The sequence below is a fragment of the Capricornis sumatraensis genome, chromosome 7, assembly GCF_032405125.1.
Source record: "Capricornis sumatraensis isolate serow.1 chromosome 7, serow.2, whole genome shotgun sequence".
NCBI lineage: Eukaryota > Metazoa > Chordata > Mammalia > Artiodactyla > Bovidae > Capricornis > Capricornis sumatraensis.
In genome coordinates, this window is record NC_091075.1 from 24,731,592 (window position 1) to 24,758,395 (window position 26,804).

Genomic DNA, 26,804 nt, shown 5'->3' on the forward strand with positions numbered 1-26,804 from the left:
TGCAACTTGTAGAATTTTTCCATTATAGATCACCAGTTTTCAAAGCACAGAATTCAATACAATGCCTTGCCATATCTGAACCAAATAAAACTCATCTTTGATTCAGAGGTGCTTTAAGATACTCTCATGAAAATGAGTTGTCAGTACTAATAAAGCATGAAAGAATTGGTAGTCAAGACTTGTGATTGGATGGTGTGTGTAATAAACCAGTTCTTTTAAACCAGTGTTACGTTTTTTTGAAACTGCTTTTTTATTATTCCCTTCCAAAAGTTCACTTTTAATAAATCAAAGTGAAGCATAATTGAGCTCATTAGTAGTCTTCCATAGAATAGGAGATTGCTTATCCTGAAAAAATTTTTGGCTGTTTAATTTGCTTTTATTTTCAGGAAACATTTTTTATTTATTTCATGTATATATTTCAGATTATGGCTATTCTTTGCTAATTTTTTTTCCAGCAACCTGTTAATATAAAGGATAGCAATTTTCTTCTTTCAAAAACAAATATTTTATTTTCAGAACTCTACCCCTGATTAACAAGAGCAAAAATTATATTTATACCATAATAGCATAGTTCTGCTTTAGTAACATTAGCCTCTGAGATTTACTGGTTTTCTACAGAAGTTAATTCTCATTGTTGGACAATTTCAGGAATGAGTCAAAAGTTATAAAAACTCACCCAAAATGCAGATCTTAATTGTGCTTCATAAGTAAGCCACCTAAGTTTCAATGTCAGCTTGTACATGGTTAACAATTACCCTTACTATTAAGTATATCAATGAAACAAACCATGTTACTTTGACTTTTGACTGCATCTTTGTGACAAAACATCACAGTTTGATTAGATAATTTTATTTTGTTAGTAGAGTTACTATTGGATTTTGGTGGATTATAGTAAGGAAGTGCTCTTGATGATCAAAAATGCATGATTCTTAAAACCTGTGTGCTACCTTATTCTTTCTGAAGACAAGATACTTTAGATCAGATATGCTGATAAAAAATAAAGCTTTGAAAGAATTGGCAGACCATTGCTAGTTAGGTGGTGTTTAAATTTTGTTGGTTATTTTGTACTAAGGGAAATTTCTGTAACAAATTGGTGCAGTGAGAAGAAGCTTAATTTCCTTACCTATTTCTGATATTTCTGTGCTTGTTTTTTAAAATTGGAAATGGAGCTGTTACAAGAATTTTGAAATTATTTTGAGAACCACACTAACTTCCATTCCACCTAATCTAAGATAAATAGCTATTCACATACTGTGTATGTGAACAATGGAATTGTTGGCAGCCTGAGCAGAATCAGCTACAAAAACTATCTGAAGTAAAATATTTGGTCCATATGAAATGTTTTATTGTTATACAGGGGTGAATTTTTCAGTTTATGTTGACTATTATTACGTTTTCCTGGCAAAGGCTAATAATACATGAAAACTCACCTTTAGTACCTTACTCTTTAAGGAGCTGTATAGTGTAAGAGGAAAATTAAATGTTAAATTTTTGTTGAATAATAATAACTATACAGAGCAAGGTATTTTAAAAGGGCAGCCAGCAGTTTGGACTCAAAGGAGGACTGTATTATTTACCTTTTAAAAAACATTTAAGCCTAAGATGGACCGTACAGTATAGGTAGGATCCTGTGGGTAAGGGAGAATATTCCAAGGGTAGGGGAAAGAAATATGAGAAAAAGGAAATGTGAAGCATTATTTACTGAGCAGTAAGAAATGTATTCTGGAGACGAGGTGAAAGATGAGACTAGATTGTTGGAAGCCAGATCATTAAAGCATAGGAATTTGAGCTTCAGTCTTGGCAAGCTGTGGTTGATTTCAAGCCGGAGTTAACTTTTATCTTGAAAAGACCACTTCAGCATTAGGGTGAGGCATAAATTGGAGGGAAAACCCAGAGTGAAGGCAGGAATACCAGTAGTAAACCATTTCCATAATATAGACAAAAGTTAGTAAGATTTTGAGCTAAAGCAGTGGATACAAAGGAGAGGAATCCAGTTCAGAAGACTTATTAAGGATTTTTGAGATTTGGTATCTACTATGAGAAGATGGGAAAGAATCAATGATGAGATCCTAGTTTGTGGCTTGACTATTGTGGTTTCAGTTTTTGAGACATCCGAGTAGAACATATTCAATCGGCATTTGAATATATGTCTTAGAAGGAATAACTACACTAAAGATAGATCCTAGAATTACCAAAATAAGTGTGGGACAGGAGAATATCATAGTTGCCTTAGGGGAAGAGTACAGACAGACACTGAGGGAGGAGCAGTTTGGAGTTTGGACTAATTGTAGCAAAATTAGGGTAGAACGTTTCTAAAGAAGAGATCTGTTATGAATTCTTCATTTTAAGATTGGCTCGGTTTGTTTATCAAAGTATTCCTTTTTGTTTTTCTTGGTATATTTGTTTGATTTATGGTAAATTCAAATGTAGAGCCTTAGTTTTTAGGTGACATATTTTGGTTACCTTTAAATCATGTATGGTTTTTACCAGTTTTTCCTCTTTGCTGGAGTTTTGGTGTTAATTTGTAACATTGAAATATTTTCATTCTGTAAGTTTCTTTTCTTGAACAAGTGAGATGAAATTTGATTTTGACTAAATCTATTGTTAGACTGCCTTTAAGAAGCAGTCAGATGTAGTGCTTGATTGTATGAAACTTGGAATGAAAGCTTAAGCAGAATTTTTGAAATTAAAGCTTAATGAAAACATGTTTTCATTAAAACAGTTTACCCTTAAATTGTTAACTGTACTCGGTAAAAACGTATCTTCCATGAGCCTGTTTTATAAAAGTGTATACTATTTGAAGCATCTATTTCCAATTAATAGTCATTATTTAATGATATGTTAATTTAATAAATTTGGATCACATTGTTGTGTCTTTGATTTGTCTGTACTTAGCAGATGCTATTTTGCAGTCTTAATTTTCTTGAATTAGAGTTTTGTAGGCATTATGAAGCAGAGGGACTTGGAAGTAGGAAAGACAATTTAAATAGTAGCTCTCCCATTAAATAGTATGTATCTTTTAACTTGATCATCAGTAAACTGACCATTCTCCTTTAAACCCCAGGTATATACCCTTTTTCATTTCTTCATAATAGCTATAAAATTTCACTATATGTCTCTACCAGACTGTAGATTTAGCAAGATGAGAAATTATTCTGTGTCCCTTTCACTACCTAGTAAGTAGAATGGAGTTAGTAATTAATGTTTAATAATTTTACAGAGGGGTGGGATTAAATGAGCTGTACTACAGTGTCAGCCCTGTGAAGGTTATTTGCCTCGCATAAGGAGTGGGCCTAGTACAATACAAGGTTCATGATAGCACTGTATACATCCTCACTCAAATGGAGAGGAATGGGTATTGATAATAATTCAATTACTGCAGATTTTCAAACATATTTCCAGGTTGACTGCATATCCAGAGGCAATTATGCAATTCCATTTTTTAAAAAAAACTCTTTGACCTTAAAATCCTTGACTACATCACCTTCTTTTCATTCTTTGGTATGTTTAAGTCCTATTTTATTTACTCATGAAATGGCAACAGTTACATCTTTTTCTTGGTATTGGTTAAATTAAATGTGGAATACTAGTAAGTTTCTCCCAAATGTTACTTCATACTAATGTTATATGATATTTATTTACTGAGGAGTTTTTCATACTCAAATTACAACGAGCAAAACATTTAAGGAGAAAAAGTACTGCTGTAGCTTGAAATTTTGTATCTTCTTGTTTCAAGTGTGCAAAGCAAACATCCCAGGTTTTCCAAATCTAGTAATTTTATGTATTGACTTACTATAAAGAATTTTGTGGTGTAATTTTGAAGAAAAAGCTGTCATGGTTTTATTAAATGAGAATTTTGAGGGGCCACTTGGGAACTAAACTTGTTAGAAACTTTTTGTTTCTATTTTACTTCCCCTATTGAACGGAGTTACGTTTACCTACAAGGGATAAATTTCTGGTTTGCCAGTGACCAGAATAGCCTGTTAAGGTACAAAGTTGTTTGTGTATATATGACTGTCATTAGAAGAAATGCTCAACAAATAGATGTAAGCTTTATTTTCAGATGATAATTAGATGCATTATTATGTAGACTTCATTGTTAACTGTACTTTATGAGAACTAGGATCTAGAACCTTGTGTTTCTGAATAGTTTCTCTAAAATTCTTCGACTTCATGTAAAATAGGATCTAAATTACGATTCCTTATTCTATAGGTAAATATTATGGTTTTTCACTAATAAGAACTTTATCATGGAATAATTTAGACTATTTTTGTGTAAATAGGTAATTTTGCTTCATATTAGAGAAATGCTTAGCAAATAAATGTTAACATGAATTATTTAGCAGTCATTTTAAATAGCAGAGTTAAGCCTATTTTTCTTTTCACAGAATGACAGCCCATATCAAGGCGGTGTATTCTTTTTGACAATTCATTTTCCTACAGACTACCCCTTCAAACCACCTAAGGCAAGTATTCCCCGCCACCCCCAAGTCTGTGAGTAAAGATTTGTATTTTATTCAGAAAAATAGAACATTCCTAGACATTAGGGTTCTGCATAAGTTAAGGCTAAACTACTGTGAGTGTATAATGAGTAAGAATAATTGGGGCTTGAATGTATATACTGAATTAAATCACTGATGTTGAATGCTGACTGTTAGCCTTAGTTAAAAGAAGAGCTAAACCTGGATTTGAACTTTGTAACTGGAGTTAAGAATTGCCTTATCCTTTACATTGCAAGGCTCAACTATACCATGTGGAAGCATTTTTCTCACTTTATTGTGCGTATACAGATTTGGATCAGTAACTCTAGTGTCTTAAATACTAGCCTTCCAAATACTAACCTTCATTGTGTGTTATCACATGTTGCTAAAAAATATACCATTATTTGTGTTGGGATTTAAGACTACAATATATTTTGGCCTTTGAGTTTGCACATACAGGCTATCTTCAGAATTATGTTACAGGTACAATATGACACTTACTTTAAATGAAAATACTTTTATGATATTCAAATGTGTGTTTTATGTACAGTTGGAAATGGAGGTTCTAATACATGCTTTTGTACCTTGATGCCTTAAATGAGCTAGTCTGTATGCTTTGGTCTACCTCAGAAAGTTTCTAATTTGTTAGTGAATCCTAAATTCCCTTCAAGTTGCTCCTTTGATACTCATGCTATGGTAGGGCCAAAGTTTACCTTCAGAACAACCCACCATATCACTGATAATAAAATTTTTGCCACATGGTTATATTTTCCATTTTAATTAAAAAGAAGCCCCTGAAGGATCTTGGTCAGAATATAGATATTTTTATGTGTATAACTTTAGCTATTAGATTTTTAAATTTTTTAACTATTTTAAGTGTAGCTATAATTTTTTGCCAAAGTTTACAATGCTTGTTTTTATTTGGGAAAAATAAAGTTGTTTTTTTATTTTAGGTTGCATTTACAACAAGAATTTATCATCCAAATATTAACAGTAATGGCAGCATTTGTCTCGATATTCTAAGATCACAGTGGTCTCCTGCTTTAACTATTTCTAAAGGTAAAATACTAGCGGCTTTGATTTTTCTAATAGTTAAAGGAGTTTCATTTTTGAGCTGACTTACCTAAGTATTTTTATAATGCCAGCTTTTTGATAAAGATGGGAAAAGGAACAAGAAGTTGCATCCTTTTTGCTTTTAGCAGTATTAAAGATTTTGTGGGAAGAAGTTAACATTCAGATGGAGGGGGGCAGTATTTACAAATAACAATAGCAGCATTTAATAGCTTTCTTAGTATATTTTTCAATCCCAAGCCACTTGTACATCTCACTCATTTGTTGCCATTTAGCAAAAATGGTATACCTAAAGTTAAAAGAGCTTTTGAACTTGAGGTTTCTTATGGGAAAATTCTGATTTCATTTTCCTGTGTTTCTTATTTTTTAGATAAAAAATCTTTTTAAGAAACCTTTAGTTAAGTTTTCATGTATCATGGTAGGTTGTTTCCTATATAATAAATAGTCTAAAATGCATAGTCTTGGGAAAGGTCTCCAGATAAATTCTGCTCTTCTACTTTAAAAGCGATCTGTTTTGTGGCATTTTTAATAGGTTGTCTAGTTTCCACATTGATGTTCCAGATGGAATATCTCTCCATCTCTTTCAAACAACTCTGGTGGCTTTTATGTCACTTTTACCCCACAAATAAAAATCACCTACCACACAGCTACTTAATGAGAAGGAAGTCTGCCTTTTAGTGATACTCAGTTTTTGATGCTGGCTTATTAGCATTCCTTAGTACACAAAATGAGTTTTTAATGTTGCTAATTATGACTGAATTTCAGATATTTGAGGATAGCAGCTAACTTGAAGCATTCTCATTTTTTGGCTGAATACTTACTGTAGCATTCCCCAGATTATTTCCTGAAATAGTTAATAGTGTTTTACAAAAAGTTTTATTTTTAGAAGTGTGGTAAATGCAAAGTGAAACAGGTTTTGTTTGTTCATTCATTTGTTAAGTCAGTACATCAAGCCTTTTGTGTCCTTGTACAGTGCATTTGAATCTCTTTGAAGGGACTGTCTAGCATTCCCAGAATTTTTTTTTGATTAATCAGAAGCACTTTTGTGTAGGGAGTGGGGACAATTTGGGTAAATGCTGCTGTTCTTTTAGGTGCAGCATTATTTTAGGCCCATTTTTTACCCCCCAGGATACATTCAAGTTTCTTTTCAGGTCTTGTCTTTTCTCTTAACATCAGGCACCTGGTATGAAGAAGACTTTAATACTATTTTCCAGGTTTGTTTGGTTTTACCATCATTGGGAATGCACTGCAATACTGAACACTGTTTCTGTAAATGCAGATTTAGTTTTATTTCTGATCCTGCACTTGAGTTTAAAGTTGTATTTTCTATGGTAATGTATTTTTTTTTCATGGTATTGCTATTATCTTCAAGGATTGTCATAACCACATTAAGCTTTTATGTCATAAACTTTTTATAAAACTGCACAGTGGCACATAATTCGTATTCACAATGAATTAGATACATATTCCTAATGATGCTTTACATCTTTTACGTTAATGTTTTGAATAGGTCAGAGTGAGAGCTGTAGCTGAAGAACTACTCAGTAGTGGATCTTGGTGTTTTTGTGTGTTTTTTTTTTAATTTAACCAGAATTCTTGGATATGGTCTCTACCTTATAAATTCTGGGAGATAAAACCTGTAGTCATTGGGGCAGTTGGCTGTTTTTGTGAAACTCCCCCGAGAGTAGGACAGAAAATGGATTATTTTATCAAGCTAAACAGCTAAGCATATATTGCATAGCTGTACTCTTACTCAAAGTCCCCACCACCACCCGCACCTCCCTCCAGCCATTACCAAGAAACTCCACTTGACTATTTCAGAAGGTTCATAGAGAGAAGTCCCTGGTGGTCCAGTGGTTAGGACTCCACACTTCACTGTAGAGGATACAGGTTCGGTCCCTGGTCAGGAGTTCCCGCATTCAACGTGGCATAGCAAAAGAAAAAGTAATATAAATAAATACGGTATCATTTCACTATCTCAGAACTTCTGAATTTGGCAGATTTTTGTATCTAGTCAGTAAACTAGCTAACAAATATCTATTTTTAGGATCTCTTAACTACCAGGAACTTGTCTTGTATGAGTCAAAATCTCTGTAAAGCTTTGTCTTATGGAAATTAAGATAGAAACTAATACTCTTTTGAGGATTGAGGTTTATATTATAATACTTGTTTTTAAATACTTTTATTCAACCAAATTCCCAGTTGTGGGTAACAGACATTTGTTTTCTTCTAGTTCTTTTATCCATTTGTTCACTGCTATGTGATCCAAACCCAGATGACCCCCTAGTGCCAGAGATTGCACGGATCTATAAAACAGACAGAGATAAGTAAGTATGTAGTAATTTGAGAAAACAACATAAAAAGTGGCTTTTCTTAATGAGTTAGTATTATATACTTTGCTGTAAGTTGTGGGATGATGCCAAGGAGACTTGATGCTTATTTCCGGTAAGATGGTAGTTGAAATGTGCAGAAGCTAGTTACTTAAATGTGATTGGCTTTTTGTTGTTGTTGTTCTTTAATTTACTAGGTTATGTTTTCTTTTTCTAACATGTTCAGCAGTTTGTCACTTTTAAGTTTGAGGAAGAAAGGTATTTTTTCTTCACCCCAATCACATTTAAAACAAGAGAGAAATATTGGTACTGTTGTAAAAATTTGGTCTAAATATTTTATATATTGAATTCTTTATGTACAACTTTACCATTATAATTTCCTTATGTTATAATTAACGCTCAGTATACTTGTTCAATTAGGTACAATAGGTTAGCAAGAGAGTGGACAGAGAAATACGCTATGTTGTAGGGTAAGAGGATCTGCACAATATGGTGCGCTTATTCATGGTACTGCCAGCACATGAGTGCTGCATGCATTAAGGCACTGTATTAACTAACAAAAGGTAACTGATGTGGCAGTTTCTGAAAACTGTACACTTAACTGCTTGATCTCTTGTTTAGCGTGCAAGTATACCCAGCAGTTATTATTGCTTGAGAGTATTTTTGCATGGCAAAACAGAGTTTATATAGCACCAGTAAGAAATGAAAATTTTAGTATCTTTTTCAAATTACTATAGTATTTAAATTTTAACTTTTAAAATTGATATATTTTAAACTTCAATACTATATGGAATGTGGTGACTTAGTTAAAATTTTGCCAAGAGATAATAATGTAAGGGATAAACACTTTTTTAAGCCTCACTATCTGTACTAAATGTTCATTACTGACAAGCATGCATTAGTGTCAGCTATACTTTGTGGCTACCTGTATGCTAAATGAAACCTTTGTTTTAAAGTGCTGGTTTTCTGAGAGGTATCCTTAAGTGAGGTAACCACGAATTGGTAGAGAAAGAACTTAAAGTTAGAAAAACGGTTGAACTATGTTTAGTTCTTGGTTTGAAACGAAGTTAATATTTTTATAGAGGTCAAACTGTAAATATAAATCAGTTCTCCTATGTCCTTTTAGATATTCCTTTCTTAAGGTTATCACTATAATTTTTGTTCTGGTAAGTAGTCTATGGCATGGTAGTAATACAGGGAGAAATTGATAGCATTTTATCAATATTAGTGATCTTCCTCAGTAGTAAATATCCTTGCTTGTGTATGAATTACCTGTTGATCATTTTCAACAAAGATGCCCCCACTTGTACTCCTTACTAGTTTCATCCATCAGGTCTCAAGTGGGTTTGTTAATTGCCAATCACTACCCTTTAAAAGTAACAGGTGATTTTGATTGGCACATATAACTCACAGCCCACCTCCTCTTGAAAATTACTGCTTTTTTATCATCTTCCCCAGTGTCTTAATTTACCTATGCTGAAGTCTCAAAGGCATTTTCTTTTAGGTAATATCCAGGGTGAAGTAAATTATCATGAAGTCCAGGATTCAGATAAAAATGTTTGCTCAGTCTGGCTTTCATGGGAGTTTCTATAGATCTACAGATAAGTGCACTATTCTGATAATAGGTCCATGGCAAATTGTAAAAAAAGGTTAACATTTGTTGGAATGTATACTAATTGTAAAATTTCTAATAGACCATTAGCTCAGTAGTAGGAGAGAAAAAAGGTCTTTGATTTTTGCTAGCCTATCCATATGTTTATTAAAGTATTACTTTGATTAGTACACTGTATTGAAGCATAAGGGTCTTGTTTCCTACAGTGCTTTGAGTACCAGTGCTTTTTCTTCCTTTTTGGCTTTATCCTAATTGTAGCCATTGAAGATGACTCCATGATAAGTCTAGAAGTAAAATACTCTTTCCTTACCTTTTAAGTATTAAGAATTATTTTAAATTTTTAAATAACATCTTTTTTATTTACAGGTACAACAGAATATCTCGGGAATGGACTCAGAAGTATGCCATGTGATGCTACCTTAAAGTCAGAATAACCTGCATTATAGCTGGAATAAACTTTAAATTACTGTTCCTTTTTTGATTTTCTTATCCGGCTGCTCCCCTATCAGACCTCATCTTTTTTAATTTTATTTTTTGTTTACCTCCCTCCATTCATTCACATGCTCATCTGAGAAGACTTAAGTTCTTCCAGCTTTGGACAATAACTGCTTTTAGAAACTGTAAAGTAGTTACAAGAGAACAGTTGCCCAAGATTCAGAATTTTAAAAAAAAAATGGAGCATGTGTATTATGTGGCCAATGTCTTCACTCTAACTTGGTTATGAGACTAAAACCATTCCTCACTGCTCTAACATGCTGAAGAATCATCTGAGAGGGAGGGAAATGGATGCTGAGTTGTCACATCAAAGGAAGCAGCATTATTCTAGCAGCATCCATTCTTGTTTAAGCCTTCCACCGTTAGAGATTTGAGGTTACATGATATACTTTATGCTCATAACTGATATGGCTGGAGAATTGGTATTGAATTTATAGCATCAGCAGAACAGAAAATGTGATGTATTTTATGCATGTCAATAAAGGAATGACCTGTTCTTGTTCTACAGAGAATGGAAATTGGAAGTCAAACGCCCTTTGTATTTCAAAATAGGGTCTCAAAACATTTTGTAATTTTCATTTAAATTGTTAGGAGGCTTGGAGCTATTAGTTAATCTATCTTCCAATACACTGTTTAATATAGCACTGAATAAATGATGCAAGTTGTCAATGGATGAGTGATCAACTAATAGCTCTGCTAGTAATTGATTTATTTTTCTTCAATAAAGTTGCATAAACCAATGAGTTAGCTGCCTGGATTAATCAGTATGGGAAACAATCTTTTGTAAACGCAAAGCTGTTTTTTGTATATACTGTTGGGATTTGCCTCATTGTTTGACATCAGAGATGATGTAAAGTTCAAGAGAGTGAATATTTTGCCATGTTCAGTTAAAAGTACGCAGTCTGTTACAGGTTGACACATCAGTTGACCTGATTTATGCAGAATTAATAAGCTATTCAGATAGTGTAGCTTTAGTATGCTGCACATGATACTGGCAGCCTGGGAGTTCATAGATGGACTTGGGACCCAGCAGATTTGAAACATGTATATGGAGTTTAAGAAATTTATTTTCCAGGTGCAACCCCCATCTAACTAAATTTTTTCTTCACCTTGTACGCTTGACAGCTGAAAAGACCATAACATGGGAGTAATAATGGGTCAAAATTTACAAAATAAAATACTGTTTTGGTGTGGGAGTTGTCATGAGGCTATGTTGAAGTGACTGACTATGTGGGATATTGAGTTTTTTTAATGGATTGAATATCCATTAAAATGGATTTGTTCAGCCATTTACATTAATGAGCATTTAAATGCAACAGATATCATTTCAGGTGACTTAACATGAATGAATAAAAGTCAATGCTATTGGATTATTTTTTGTTTGACAAGTGCAATCTGTGCCACTTACGTAATTTCTGTAGTAACAAGGGCATTATCATTCTTCACCCTATCTAATTCTGACCCTATAGTTTTATTATTTTTTCCTAGTTCCTTTGATTTGTCCATTGCTTTCTTATGGTCCTGTATTCAACTTCTAGCACATCTGTGACTTTTCTCCACTTACACGTATTTGCACTGCTTACACTTATGTGCAATCTTACTCCTTGTCTGCACACAGATGTGGAAAGCTAGATATAAAATAAATGTTAAAGCTTGATTTTTATAAACATTTTAATATGTAGTTTGGACATGATTTATTGAATTAAGGTTCTTTAAACTGAAAGTGAAATGCATGCTTTCCGAAAATGTTTTGGCTTTGTTAATTCTGTAATAAGCATTTCATTGAGAAATATCAATCCAGTTATACCATTTTGCAATGAGTGAATATTTCATTCTATCTTTGCTTTAAAAATAACTCAAGGGTACATATTATACTGTTAAAACTGTGTTGGATTCAAAGTACAAATAAGTAAGATACCTCCTCAAGGTAAGAAACTTTTTGGCTCTATTTTTAGGATAATTAACAAGATACCCTCAAAATAATAGCTTTTATAGTAGGCATATCATTTCTTGAAAACCAGCCACGAATAAAACATTTGTCAGAGCTGGATTCTACTTGGCTTTCAAATTGACCTTTTTAGCTACAGATAACCCTTAAGTTTTTATAGAGATGACTTCCTGAAGCTACTGTCATAATGATTAATAGATGTGTCCAGTTCTCTGTATCTTTGACTTGATGCTTTCTATATTTCCTATGTCACTTCTAAGGGAACAAGCCATAAAGGCTTCTCCAGGTTTAACAGAACAGTAAAAGTACCTGGAAAACCAACATTTTTGAATGTATGAACACTGGACTTGAGATCATCTGCAGTGAAACCTTCAAAAGAATCCAAGAATTTGTCCTTTCCCCCCATATATACTAATAGTGCCATGTATAGCACTGAAGTGATTAACATTAAAAATTGATTTTGGTTCTTCCTGTTTCTTACATCTTTTAATGCATAATTCAGTTTTAAATTATGTTGTTTATCTTAACCTGTGAGGATTATAGTCCAGTTGATGTAATGGTAAAATTACATTCTAAGTGACTCATTCCTGGGCAAGTTTGCAATGTGATAATCAGATTTAAAAGAAACTATTTGGCTTTCTTGTGTGGGTGTACTCACAATTTTTTAAAAGTATGAACCACAGTTAACTGGTGGTCTCAGGGGTAGTGAAACACTCACTTTTTTTTTTAATGGTTTAGTTGACATAATTCAGATATTGACCATCCTGTGTTAGTGATTTTGGAAGTGATCAGATTAGCCATGTTTTGTGTTGGCGTAACAAAACTGTTAAATGATTGTTGCTTATAGGTTTAAGTGAATTTGTCTCTATTTTATGAGGAACCCAGTGCAAGTCACTAAATATTGTCTAATAGTGACATCAGCATAACACTTGTAATAGCTAAGGTTAACTGAGCTTAAAGAATTGTTACCATTAAAGTCTGTGTTTAAAGACACTCTGGTCTTACTTGGTAATTCGAGCTAACATGAAATTCACACTTAATGTGTGTGAGTTGTGTTTTGAACTTACAGTTGTAACAAAAACTGTGGTCTATAAAGAATTTAGGATTCTCAAAGATGAGTAATATCACTATCATTTGAGAAGTTCTTTAAAATGGAAATGATCAAATCCCACTCCAGGCCTACTGATTCGGAAACGAATGACACAGTGGCCTGTTTGAAGAAGCCATTAAAGTGGTCTTGGAAGTCTCTTTGCTCTCCCTTGTAATAGACTTCAGCAGTAATACTTTGACCCTATGATTATTTTACTCTTCTTTCATGGCTGTAAGAACATATATGCCCAAGTGTTAAATTTCTAACACTTCATATTTGAATTATGCCATAGGTTGATTTATGTTTACTTAATGTATTATTAATATCCCATAATTAATTTTAAGTAGCAGTCTTAACAGATAGGACTTTATTCTGAGAAATGTGATTCAGCTAATAGCCAAGAAGTGTTTAAAAAGAGTAACCAGGTGCTAGTTTTCTGCTAAGTGTTGGCTAGATAGATAGCTGAACATGGATTTGAGCCCTGGTTATACTCTGGCTGAAGCAACTTTTGGGAGAATGAGAGGGTTGAAAGGTAAGATGTTACATTAAGGGTATTTGGTGTCTTCTCTGAATTGAACAGATACTAAACATACCGTAAGGTAACAATTAAAACTTTTTGTACTCCCCTGCTGTAAAGGAAAAATAAATGGTAAAGGTATTTGGACCAGAATTTTGAAAGGTGACAGCCTCTCCCACTCCCGAAGTATTCTGTTAAAAGATGAAAAAGTTCACAAAAGGCTAGGAAGCTTGCTGTTGGCTGTCCCCACCCCCACCTCCAGGTTCCCAGTAAATCACTGTTACACATCCTTTTCTACAACCCTGCTAACTACTCATTTCCTTTCTTGGCCTCATTTTGAAAAAAATTTTAATGATTCTGATACACAGTGTTCCTGATAGTTGCTTTATTACATGGAATATGTTATTTAACATTCCATTGTTAATTCTCTCTTGCCAGGTTGTGGACGTTCTGGATGAAATGTGTTTTTTACGAGCCCTCTAATTTTTTTCTGTATTGTAGAAAATGGTTTTGTGAAATAACTACTTTTCATTCTTACATACTAGTGTCTGAGCCTCTGTGTAAACTTGGTTCCTTGTTTACCCTGTCAAATTTGAATATTATCAAGTAAGGCCAAACAATGAAATACTTTGATATCCCTAGTTGCTTAAGAACAGTCAAACATTACCATATGATTACCAGCCATTGTTCTTAACACTTGTGTAGCTTCCTATTCATCATCCATCTCACTTTCTAAAGAATGATGGACTTTTGTACACAGACACACATTTCTACCTCTTGGCCTCTGTAAGTGTAAACATTTCAGTTGCACTTGCCCCACACCTAGGCATCGTTTCTTAAACTTGCAAATTAAACATCTCTGTCAGTTCTACCTAAATTTTTTTTCAGAATCTACCTGTTTACCACATTTCACTGCTGCCATGATGGTCTATGTGGTCTAAATCTATATTAGTTATTGCAAAAGCCTAAGTGGTCTCCCTTTTCATTTCGTAGCAATTTATCATCCATGCAACACCAGGCATATTCCTTTTAAAGCACATTGGATCACATCATCACTTTGCTCCAAACCTAATGTTTTCTCATCTCATTCAGAATAAAGGCCAAATCCTAAAAGCAGTTTACAGGCTGGAAGTGACTTTTCTCACCACTTCATTCCTAATAACTTCCCCACCAGCTTCCTCAGCTCAGTCTTGAACACAGTGGGCTTTTTCTTACCTCAAGATGTTTGCCATCATTCTTCCCTTTTACCTGGGATTATCAAAGATAAAGTATGGCTCGCTCTTCCTTAATCGTTAGGTTTCAAATGTCAACCTATCAGTGATTTTTCTCAACTATTCTACATAAAATACCAACAGCACTGCCACAGTAGAGTGCACCATGGCAGTGTTAAGTAATAACCACCCTAACATGGAGGCTTCCCCAGTGGCTTAGCAGGTGAAGAACCCACCTGCAATGCAGAAGATGTGGGTTTGATCCCTGGGTTGGGAGGATCCCCTGGAGAAGGAAACTAACCCAACTAATATTGCCTGAAAATGTTTATGGACAGAGGAGCCTGGCAGGCTATAATTGATGGATGCTTCTTGACTCTTAAGTATCTCAGTGAGTGGTTGGACATTTCCATTTCTGTCAGTATAGATGATTACACTGACCAACTCTTAACGTGAAAAAGCAACTAAACATGCTGAGGGGGAAGCACTTAAAAAAAAAAATGTTATTAATCTCAAGCCCAAACCAAATTGAAACCAGGAACCCAAAAGAAGCAGGCTATAATCAGAAACTAGCTAGCATCTTGAGAACACTTGAAGAATCGAAGTATATTTTCATTTTCATGACCCTGGCAAAGCCCAGAATACATCCAAAGAGTGGTGTCAATTAGGATAAACCCAAATACAGACAGATGAGTCTGCATGTCTTGAATCTTCATTCTTTGTGGCAGAAGAATATTCTCTTAGAGTATGTAATAATAGTTTGACTTTGTGAAAATTTGCAGCTCTAAATCTTACTACGTGGATAGTCTGAAAACCCAAGCAGAACATTTTTTAAAGTTGTTCCAAATCAGCAACCTGGTGCTGGTGGAAGTAAACAAATACTCTGTAGGGACTCAATAATAGCTCACAGTTAAAAACCCAGAAAGAAAGTACAACAGAACTTAGTACTGCACCATGAGTAGGAACTGATGTGCAAAAGTTTCAGACATTAAAAACATCAGATCATACAAATTTAAAGTAAAATTTTCTTCCTTTCCAGATGACAGAAAAAATAATTAGAGCTAATAATTCAGCAAAATTATAGGATACAAAATCAACACAAATTAGTTGTATTTTTTTTTCTGACTGAGTTGCACAGTTTGCATGATCTCAGTTCCCCAACCAGGGGTGGAACCTAGGCCTTGGCAGCGAAAGCCTGAAATCCTAACCATTAAGCCACCAGGAAACCCAGTTGTATTTCTACTATAAGTAGCAATGAAGAATTACAAAATGAAATTAGTAAAATAATTCCATTTATAACAGAATAAAATACTTAGGAATAGATTTAACCAAGGAAGCAGCAAAACTTGTATACTGCAAACTACAAAATATTTCTAAGAAAATTAAAGTCCTAAATAAATGGAAAGACATCCAGTGTTCAGATACACAGGTCAAGAAGCAACAATTAGAACCAGACACGGAACAACCTACTGATTGAAACTTGGGAAAGGAGTATGTAGGAAAAGGCTGTATATTGTCACCCTGCTTATTTAACTTATATGCAGAGCACATCATGCGAAATGCTGAGCTGGATAAAGCACAAGCTGGAATCAAGATCAACAAGAGAAATACCAACAACCTTGATAGGTATGATAGGTACGAAGATGATAACACTCTAATGACAGAAAGTGAAGATGAACTAAAGAGCCTCTTGAGGGTGTAAGAAGAAAGTGAAAAGCTGTTTAAAACTCAACATTTAATAAACGAAGATCATGGTATCTGGTCCCATCACTTCATGGCAAATGGAAGGGGGGAAAGTGGAAGCAGTGACATTTTATTTTCTTGGGCTCCGAAACCACTGCAGATAGTTGACTGCAGCCATGAAATTAAAAGACACTTGCTCCTCGGAAGAAAAGCTATGACCAACCTAGACAGCATATTAAAAAGCAGAGACGTTACTTTGCCGACAAAGGTCAGTCTAGTCAAAGCTATGGTTTTTCCAGCCCTCACGTATGGATGTGAGAGTTGGAGCATAAAGAAGGCTGAGTGCAGAAGAATTGATGCTTTTGAATTGTGGTGCTGGAGAGGACTCTTGAGAGTCTCTTGGGCATCAAGATCAAACCAGTCAATCCTATAGGAAATCAACCCTGAATATTCACTGGAAGGACTGATGCTGAAGCTCCAAAACTTTGGTCACCTGATGCGAAGAGCAGACACATTGGAAAAGACACCGATGCTGGGAAAGATTAAAGTCAAAAGGAGAAGGCAGAGGATGAAATGGTTTGACAGCATCACCAACTCAATGCACATGAATTTGAGCAAACCCTGGGAGACAGTGAAAGACAGGGAAGCCTGGCATGCTGCAGTCCAGGGGGTTACAAAGAGTCAGACATGATTTAGCAACTAAACAACATCTGTGTTCATGGATTATAAGATTTGTTATTGTTAAGATGGCAATGATCCCCAAAGCAATCTACAGATTCAATGCAATCCCTATCAAAATCCCAGTGATTGTTTTTACAGAAATGGAATTACAAAGGAGTACAAAAAAAGTGAAAAAAAAGAGGACTCATACTTCCTAATTTCAAAATTTATTACAAAGCTACAGAAATCAAAGCAGTATGATACTAGCATGAAGATAAACTTATAGGACAATGGAATATAATTGAGAATTCAGAAATAAACTCATATACATCTTGTGGTCAACAGGATGCCAAGACCACTCATGGTGAATAGTCTCATGAGGAATGAAGAGTCTCTTCAACAAATGGTGCTGAAACAACTGAATATTAACATGTAAAAAAACAAATTTGGGCTCCTACCTTAACATTATATACAAAAATTAACAAAATGGATCAAAGTCCTTAGTGAAAGACCTAAAATTACATAAAACTCTTGGAACAAAAAAGGAATACACTTTTTTTAGTTTGGATTGAGCAATAAATTCTTAGAAATGATACCAAAAGCACAAGCAATGAAAAAAAATAGATAAATTGGACTTGCCCAAAATTTTAAACTTCTGTGTATCAAAGTATACTATCAAAATAAAAAGACAACTTAAAGGATAGGAGAAAGTATTTGCAAATGACATATCTGGTAAGTGTCTAATATCCAGAATACATAAAGAATCCTTAAAACTCAACCAAAAGGTAAGTAATCCAATTTAAAAATGGGCAAAAGATTTGAATAGAAGAGTTCTCCAAACAAAAGTGGCCAGCAAATGTGTAAAAGATGCTCAACATCATTGGTTATTAGAGAAATGCAAATCAAAACCATAATCAGGTACCACTTCACACTGGGATAGCTATAACTTTTTAAATATGGAAAATTAGTGTTCTTGAGGATTTGGAGACTCTGGAGCCATTTGTACATTGCTGGTGGGAATGTAAGATGATAGAGCTTCTATGGAAAGCAGTTTGCTAATTTCTAAAAAAATTAAACACAGAATAACCATATGACCTAGCAATTCCACTCCAAATATATACCCAAAAGAATTAAAAGCAGATATTCAAATAAATATTTATACATGAATGTTCACAGCATTATTCACAATAGTCAAAGATGGAAACAACGGATGAATGAATAAACAAATTGTGATATACCGATCCAGTGACATTATTCAGCCATAAAAAGGAGTGTTGTGCTGATACATGTTACAACATAGGTGAATCTTAAAAACATGTCACTAAATGAAAGAAGCCAGACATAAAAGGAAATATATTGTATGATTATATTTCTATGAATATCTAGAATAGTTAAATTTATTAATAAATCTGACAAAAGTCAGATTTATGTGTGCCATGGATGGGGGTGGGGGTCATGGAAAAGAATGAGGACTGACTGCTTAATGGGTATGAGGTCTCTCTTGTGAATGATAAAAGTACAGTACCTTGGAACTTAGAGGTGATGATTGTACACCATTGTGAACACACTAAATGCCACTGAATTGTACATTTTTAAATAGTTAATCTCATGTTATATGAATTTCCTGTCAAAATAATCAGCCACAAAAAGCAGAAGCCAACACTCATATAATACTTTTTAGGTGCCAAGAACTGTTCTGAATTCTTAACTTCTAATTCTCATTACAAGCATATACTTATTACTTACACATGTTTATTACCAACAAATTTATATACTTATTAACAAACATATTCTTACATGATTATCTCCGCTTTACAGATGAGGAAACTGAAGAACAAAGAGGATAAATGACTTACCCAAGGTTAATGGCAGAAGTTAGGATTTAAATCCAGGTAATGAAATTCCAGTCTTTCCTCTTAATCATTGTACCAGAAATAAAAGTTTCAAACATGAATAAAGAGCAAGAGACTATAAAAAATGACAAATCATATTTGAAAAATAACCAAAAGCAGTACTTCCAGAAATTTTTAAAAATAAAGTAACTGAAATTTCATCTGTGACCTTGCAGCCTTGGCCAGGTGATAAATTTTTGCAGTCCCCTTGACATGGAAATCAAAGATCCTACATGGTTTGCTTTTTGTGGCCTGGAGGGTTACACACCTGAACAGCCTGGAGGGCTGTGTATAGCCCACCTACAGTCCAGGGGTCCATACAGAGCTGCCATTTCCTCTGCAAATAAAGTGTGTGTGTGTGCGCACACACACACACACATTAACAGGTAGATTGACTGAAGAGTAAAAATGGAAGATTTGTCAACAATGGAAACAGAAGATAGTGTAATATTAACTTCAATATGCTGAGAAGAAATATTTATCACCCTAGAATTCTATACCAAGGAAAATATCCTTCAAGAATAAGGGTGAGTAACACGGATAAGTCTGAAAAACAGTGTTGATCAAAAGAAATTAAAAAAAAAGAAAAACAGTGTGTGATTCTATCTGCATGACATCCAAGAAGACACACAATTAAACGATGGCTCTAGAAATGGAGCAGCCATCACCTGGAATGGGAAGAATTTGGAGAGAAGCACGAGAGAACTTTCTAGAATGAAATGTTCTGTATCTTAATCAGGGTGTGATTACACAAGTATGTATGTTTGCCAAAACTCACTGAACTGTGCACTGTGATGGTTAATTTTATGCAGCATAGGATGCCCAGGTAACTGGTTAAACATTATATCTGGGTGATTTGATGAGGGTCTTTGCAAAAGCAATCAGCATTTGAATCTGTAGACTCAGTAAATCAGACTGTCCTCCCTGAACTGAACTGACATCATCCAATTCATTGAGGGCCTAAGCAAAACAAAAAGAAAAAGAAATAATTTGCTCTCTGACTAACTACACAAGTTAGAACATGGGTGTTCTTCCAGAGCGGTTTGATATACAAACATCCTTTATGAAAAGATTGTCTGGGAGAAAAAAAATCAAGTGCCACTATTCACAATATGTTCAGAAATATCAGAGAATTATCATCCAATATTCCAAAACAAATTTGGTATGTGAATCTTTTCACTGCAAAATTTATGAAATTGAATATAGATCAAAGCTGAGATGGGTGAGGAACTTCCCTGGGGGTCCAGTGGCTAAGATTCCAGACTCCCAATGCAGGGGGCTCAGATTCAGTCCCTGGTTGAGGAACCAGATCTTGTGCGGTGCTTGCTACTAAGACCTGGCACAGTCAAATAAATAAACAAAGTAAATATTTTTTACAAAGTGAGATACGCTGTAAGTATAAAATTTACATAGATTTTGAAGTCTGAGTGTGAAAACAATGTAACTCAATAATCACAGCATATTGAATACATGTTAAAATAATATTTGACTATATTAGTTTATATAAGATTATGAAAATGTCACCTGTTTCCTTTTTTACTTTTTAAAAATATTTACATTTATTTTTGACTGCGCTGGGTCTTTGCAGCTGTGCATGGGCTTTAGCTGTGGGAGCCGGGTCTACTCTCTGGTGCGGTGCGCGGGCTTCTCGTTGCAGTGGCTTCTTTTGTTGCGGAGCACAGGCTTTAGGCACATGCACTTTCGTAGCTGTGGCTGTTTCACTCCAGAGTCCAGGCTCAGTAGTTGTGGCACACGAGCTTAGTTGCCTCGTGCCATGTAGGATCTTCCCGGACCAGGGATCAAACCAGTGTCCCCTGCGTTGCAAGGCAGATTCTTAACCACTGAACCACGAGGGAAGCTCTCTTTTTACTTTTTAAAATGTGACTACTAGATATTTTTTAATTGGGCTTCCCTGGTGGCTCGGAGGTTAAAGCGTCTGCCTGCAATGCGGGAGATGAGACCTGGGTTCAGTCCCTGCGCCGGGAAGATTCCCTGGAGAAGGAAATGGCAACCCACTCCAGTATTCTTGCCTGGAGAATCCCATGGGCAGAGGTGCCTGGTGGGCTACAGTCCACGGGGTCGCAAAGAGTCGGATTCCAGATATTTTTTAATTACTTTGGATTATTACACAATATTTATATCGGACTCCTCTGGATGTCTCATTTTGATTGGACAGCCCTAAAATGATTGAGTAGCCTAATGAATATAAATTGAGAGAGAATACTGTCTTTACCTGAGTATTCTAGCAATCGGTGACTGAGGCATACCTTAATTACTCATCTTTTAAAATGTATTTATTTATTTTTGTAAGGTACAGTCCCAGAATAGTCAGAGTGTAGGCAAAAGGAATTAACACAGAGGAAGAAGGAAAAACCCCTTTGGGTAATTGCTGGAGAAGCCTGATCCCATGTTCTGTGGCTTGGTGCCTCACTGGAGATTACAAACGATGACAGAAGCCAGGATCTCCAAGGGACTGATTGGTTTAGGCCTTGGATCCTAGGGCGACTGAGGATCTTGTCATGGTGGGTTGTCTTGTCTCTGTTGGGTTATGGTACCTGTAATTTCCCATTGATATTTAACAGACATGGAAATAGTAAGAGGTGTTCCAGTGCCTCTCCTAGGTTCTGTTCTCACTGGGTTGTAGCAACTCTAGCTTCATCTGATAATCAGTTCATTACCCCAGTCAGTACATTAGCTCATTCTTTACCTGCTTGTTCACTAGAACAAGAAACCCCAAGTGACTCCACGGTATTAGTCACAACTTCCAAATGGGTGGAAGCCTGCATCCTTCTCCAACCCTTCCAAGACTTCTGACCTAACAGAGTCAACAGTTTCAGGAACAGGAGAAATAAATTCCATTAGTGAGTCACTGGCAGTGATGATGAGAGAGCCTATCTCTGCTTTTACATCCTGGTTTTTATACCTGTGGATTCTAGTTCTGGGGAGACATAGCACCATACATTGACCATTTTGTCGTTGTTCAGTCACTAAGTCGTGTCCGACTCCTTTGCGACCCCATGGACTGTAGCCCACCAGGCTCCTTTGTCCATGGGATTCTCCAGGCAAGAATGCTGGAGTGGGTTGCCATCTCCTTCCCCAGGGGATCTTTCCAATGCAGGGGTCGAATCATGTCTCCTGCATTGGCGGGCGGGTTCTTTACCACTGAGCTAGCAGGGAAGCATACTGACCATAGTTCAGTGCATATTCCACATCCTGAAGGAAAGTGCTACAACCTCCTGAGGTGCTGTCTGTCCTCAGGCTGAAACTGCCACAGGCCATTCCACTGTTTTTGTTAGTTTTTGAGAGGAAGTTGCTCCTGTGATAGGGTACTTGGTAAAATAATTGATTCTCAAGGTCGTGAGTTCACCTGCCCGTCTTCACATCTCCTTTTACTCAGGTACGCCTGTTTTCTAAGGCAATGCTGCGGGGATATCATTTTAAGAGGTAAAGAATTCTGTAAAGTCTCAGATGGTATTAGTGGAAATACTGCAGTCAGTTAAGGCAGAACATATACAGAATCTGTGTTAATTCCAGTACATCAATTTGATGCCCCAATCAAGGAGGTCCAATGTAATTAATGTGCCAACAGGTGGCTGCTTGGTTCTCCTAAGGAATAGTACCCTTACCTAGGGCTAAGAATTAGTTTCTGCTACCCGGTGGTTGGGCAATCAGAAGAGACAGTAAGATATCCTTGGTGAGAGAAAGCCTGTATTGTTGGGTTCATGCATAGCCTTCATCTCTGTTACAAGGGCCAGTCTCTTCATGAGCCCAATATCAAGTACTGAAACAGTGAACAGAGAGGCCAGCTAAACTTCATAGGACTGTCTTTCTGTGTACCTAGTTGTCAAGAGCCTGCTCTGCACATGTTCTCTTGTGAATGTCAGTGTCCATGTATATATTATCTACCCAGACCTCCACATCCTCTGTATTCTAGTTTTATTTTAAGGCCATGATGAACCAAACAAGACTTTAGGCTATGCCCAAATGTCAGTATATAACTATGCCTCAAACCACCTCTCCTTTCACACAAAGTGAAAAATAAACATAGAGTTCACAAGTCTGTACACTGGGCAGATTTCCCTTCACCAGTGTCATTCAGGGCCACTCCTAAGTAGGACTGTAAGTGGCAGCAGTCCTTTTATGGCCAGCTCTAACACATATTGCATCAGCCCAGGTAAGTATCAGGCCTATCAGTCAAGCATAAGGAACCACCCATGAGGTCATTAGTGTCATCATCAGTGCAAGTCATGTAATTTCTGTTTTGAGTCTGGATGTATCACTTCTACACACAGTGGAACACTGCAGCCCTACCCAGCTTTATGGCTTGGTTGATTTATTGACTATGCCAAAGCCTTTGACTCTGTGGATCACAATAAACTCTGGAAAATTCTGAAAGAGATGCACATACCAGACCACCTGACCTGCCTCTTAAGAAACCTGTATGCAGGTCAGGAAGCAATGGTTCGAATGGACATGGAACAACAGACTGGTTCCGAATAGGAAAAGGAGTACATCAAGGCTGTATATTGTCAGCCTGCTTATTTAACTTCTATGCAGAGTACATCATGAGAAATGCTGGGCTGCAGGAAGCAGAAGCTGGAATCAAGATTGCCAGGAGAAATATCAATAACTTCAGATATGCAGATGACATCATCCTTATGGCAGAAAGTGAAGAACTAAAGAGCTTCTTGATGAAAGTGAAAGAGGAGAGTGAAAAAGCTGGCTTAAAGCTCAACACTCAGAAAACAAAGATCATGGCATCTGGTCCCATCACTTCATGGGAAATAGATGGGGAAACAGTGGAAACAGTGTCAGACTCTATTTTTCTGGGCTCCAAAATCACTGCAGATGGTGACTGCGGCCATGAAATTATAAGATGCTTACTCCTTGGAAGGAAAGTTATGACCAACCTAGACAGAAAGTTATGACCAACCTAGACCGGTGCACTAAGCACGGGTGAGAGGAGCTACCCCATGTCCGAGGTCAGGGGCAGCGGCCGAGAGTGCCAGGCTGCGACGGTGCAGGAACAGCCGAGAGGAGCTACCCTGCGTCCGAGGCCAAGGGCAGCTAGGAGGAGCCACCCCATGTCCGAGGTCAGGGGGGGCGGCCGGGAGGAGCAACCGCACGTCCAAGGAGCTGTGGCTGCGCGGGCACAGGAGGGCCTAGAGAAGCTATACCACGTTGAAGGTCAGGAAGGGCAGTGGTGAGGAGATAACCTTGGTCCAAGGTAAGGAGCAGCTGCTGTGCTTTGCTGGAGCAGCTGTGAAGAGATACCGCAGGCCCAAGGTAAGAGAAACCCAAGTAAGATGGTAGGTGTTGCAAGAGGGCATCAGAGAGCAGACACACTGAAACCATATTCACAGAAAACTAGTCAATCTAATCACACTAGGACCACAGTTCAGTTCAGTTCAGTTGCTCAGTCGTGTCCGACTCTTTGAAACCCCATGAATCGCAGCACGCCAAGCCTCCCTGTCCATCACCAACCCTGGAGTTCACTCAGACTCACGTCCATCGAGTCCGTGATGCCATCCAGCAATCTCATCCTCTGTCATCCCCTTCTCCTCCTGCCCCCAATCCCTCCCAGCATCAGACTCTTTTCCAATCAGTCAACTCTTCGCATTTCACATGAGGTGGCCAAAGTACTGGAGCTTCAGCTTTAGCATCATTCCTTCCAAAGAAATCCCAGGGCTGATCTCCTTCAGAATGGACTGGTTGGATCTCCTTGCAGTCCAAGGGACTCTCAAGAGTCTTCTCCAACACCACAGTTTAAAAGGATCAATTCTTTGGCACTCAGCCTTCTTCACAGTCCAACTCTCAAATCCATACATGACCACAGGAAAAACCATAGCCTTGACTAGACGGACCTTAGTCGGCAAAGTAATGTCTCTGCTTTTAAATATGCTATCTAGGTTGGTCATAACTTTTCTTCCAAGGAGTAAGTGTCTTTTAATTTCATGGCTGCAGTCACCATCTGCAGTGATTTTGGAGCCCCACAAAAATAAAGTCTGACACTGTTTCCATTGTTTCCTCATCTATTTCCCATGAAGTGATGGGACCAGATGCTATGATCTTCGTTTTCTGAATGTTGAGCTTTAAGCCAACTTTTTCACTCTCCTCTTTCACTTTCATCAAGAGGCTTTTTAGTTCCTCTTCACTTTCTGCCATAAGAGTGGTGTCATCTGCATATCTGAGGTTATTGATATTTCTCCTGGCAATCTTGATTCCAGCTTGTGCTTCTTCCAGTCCAGCGTTTCTCATGATGTACTCTGCATAGCAGTTAAATAAGCAGGCTGACAATATACAGCCTTGACGTACTCCTTTTCCTATTTGGAACCAGTCTGTTGTTCCATGTCCAGTTCTAACTGTTGCTTCCTGACCTGCATACAGATTTCTCAAGAGGCAGGTCAGGTGGTCTGGTATGTGCATCTCTTTCAGAATTTTCCAGAGTTTATTGTGATCCACACAGTCAAAGTCTTCGGCATAGTCAATAAAGCAGAAATAGATGTTTTTCTGGAACTCTCTTGCTTTTTCCATGATCCAGCAGATGTTGGCAATTTGATCTCTGGTTCCCCTGCCTTTTCTAAAACCAGCATTTTCTAACTCAATGAAACTAAGCCATGCCCGCGGGGCAACCCAAGACAGGCGCGTCATGGTGGAGAGGGCTTACAGAATGTGGTCCACTGGGGAAGGGAATGGCAAACCACTTCAGTATTCTTGCCTTGAGAACCCCATGAACAGTATGAAAAGGCAAAATGATAGGATACTGAAAGAGGAACTCCCCAGGTCAGTAAGTGCCCAACACGCTACTGGAGATGAGTGGAGAAATAACTCCAGAAAGAATGAAGAGACGGAGCCAAAGCAAAAACAATACCCAGCTGTGGATGTGACTGGTGATAGAAGCAACGTCTGATGCTGTAAAGAGCAATATTGCATAGGAACCTGGAATGTCAGGTCCATGAATCAAGGCAAATTGGAAGTGGTCAAATAAGAGACGGTAAGAGTGAACGTCGACATTCTAGGAATCAGAGAACTAAAATGGACTAGAATGGGTGAATTTAACTCAGATGACCATTATATCTACTACTGCGGGCAGGAATCCCTCAGAAGAAATGGAGTAGCCATCATGGTCAATAAGAGTCCGAAATGCAGTACTTGGATGCAATCTCAAAAACAACAGAATGATATCTGTTCATCTCCAAGCCAAACCATTCAATATCACAGTTATCCAAGTCTATGCCCCAACCAGTAACCCTGAAGAAGGTGAAGTTGAATGGTTCTATGAAGACCTACAAGACCTTTTAGAACTAACACCCCCAAAAGATGTCCTTTTCATTATAGGGAACTGGAATGCAAAAGTAGGAACTCAAGAAACACCTGGAGTAACAGGAAAATTTGGCCTTGGAATGTGGAATGAAGCAGGGCAAAGACTAATAGAGTTTTGCCAAGTAAATGCACCAGTCATAGTAAACACCCTCTTCGAACAACACAAGAGAAGACTCTACACATGGACATCACCAGATGGTCAACACCGAAATCAGATTGATTATATTCTTTGCAGCCAAAGATGGAGAAGCTCTATACAGTCAACAAAAACAAGACCAGGAGCTGACTGTGGCTCAGATCATGAACTCCTTATTACCAAATCCAGACTTAAATTGAAGAAAGTAAGGAAAACCGCTAGACCATTCAGGTATGACTTAAATCAAATCCCTTATGATTATTCAGTGGAAGTGAGAAATAGATTTAAGGGCCTAGATCTGATAGAGTGCCTGATGAACTACGGAATGAGGTACAGGAGCCAGGGATCAAGACCATCC

At 36.8% G+C, this 26,804-nt stretch overlaps 1 protein-coding gene across 6 annotated transcripts in view; it reads left to right on the plus strand.

Moving 5' to 3' along the window:
• Positions 1-12,833, plus strand: part of UBE2D3 (ubiquitin conjugating enzyme E2 D3) — a 29,608-nt gene extending 16,775 nt beyond the window's left edge. For all 6 annotated transcript variants that reach the window (XM_068975744.1, XM_068975745.1, XM_068975743.1 and 3 more), the window contains exons 5-8: positions 4,389-4,466; positions 5,435-5,540; positions 7,786-7,879; positions 9,861-12,833. In XM_068975744.1, coding sequence (XP_068831845.1) covers positions 4,389-4,466; positions 5,435-5,540; positions 7,786-7,879; positions 9,861-9,906 — 324 coding nt within the window. In that variant the 3' untranslated portion in view covers positions 9,907-12,833. The remainder of the gene's footprint in view (positions 1-4,388; positions 4,467-5,434; positions 5,541-7,785; positions 7,880-9,860) is intronic.
• Positions 12,834-26,804: the final 13,971 nt, after the last annotated feature.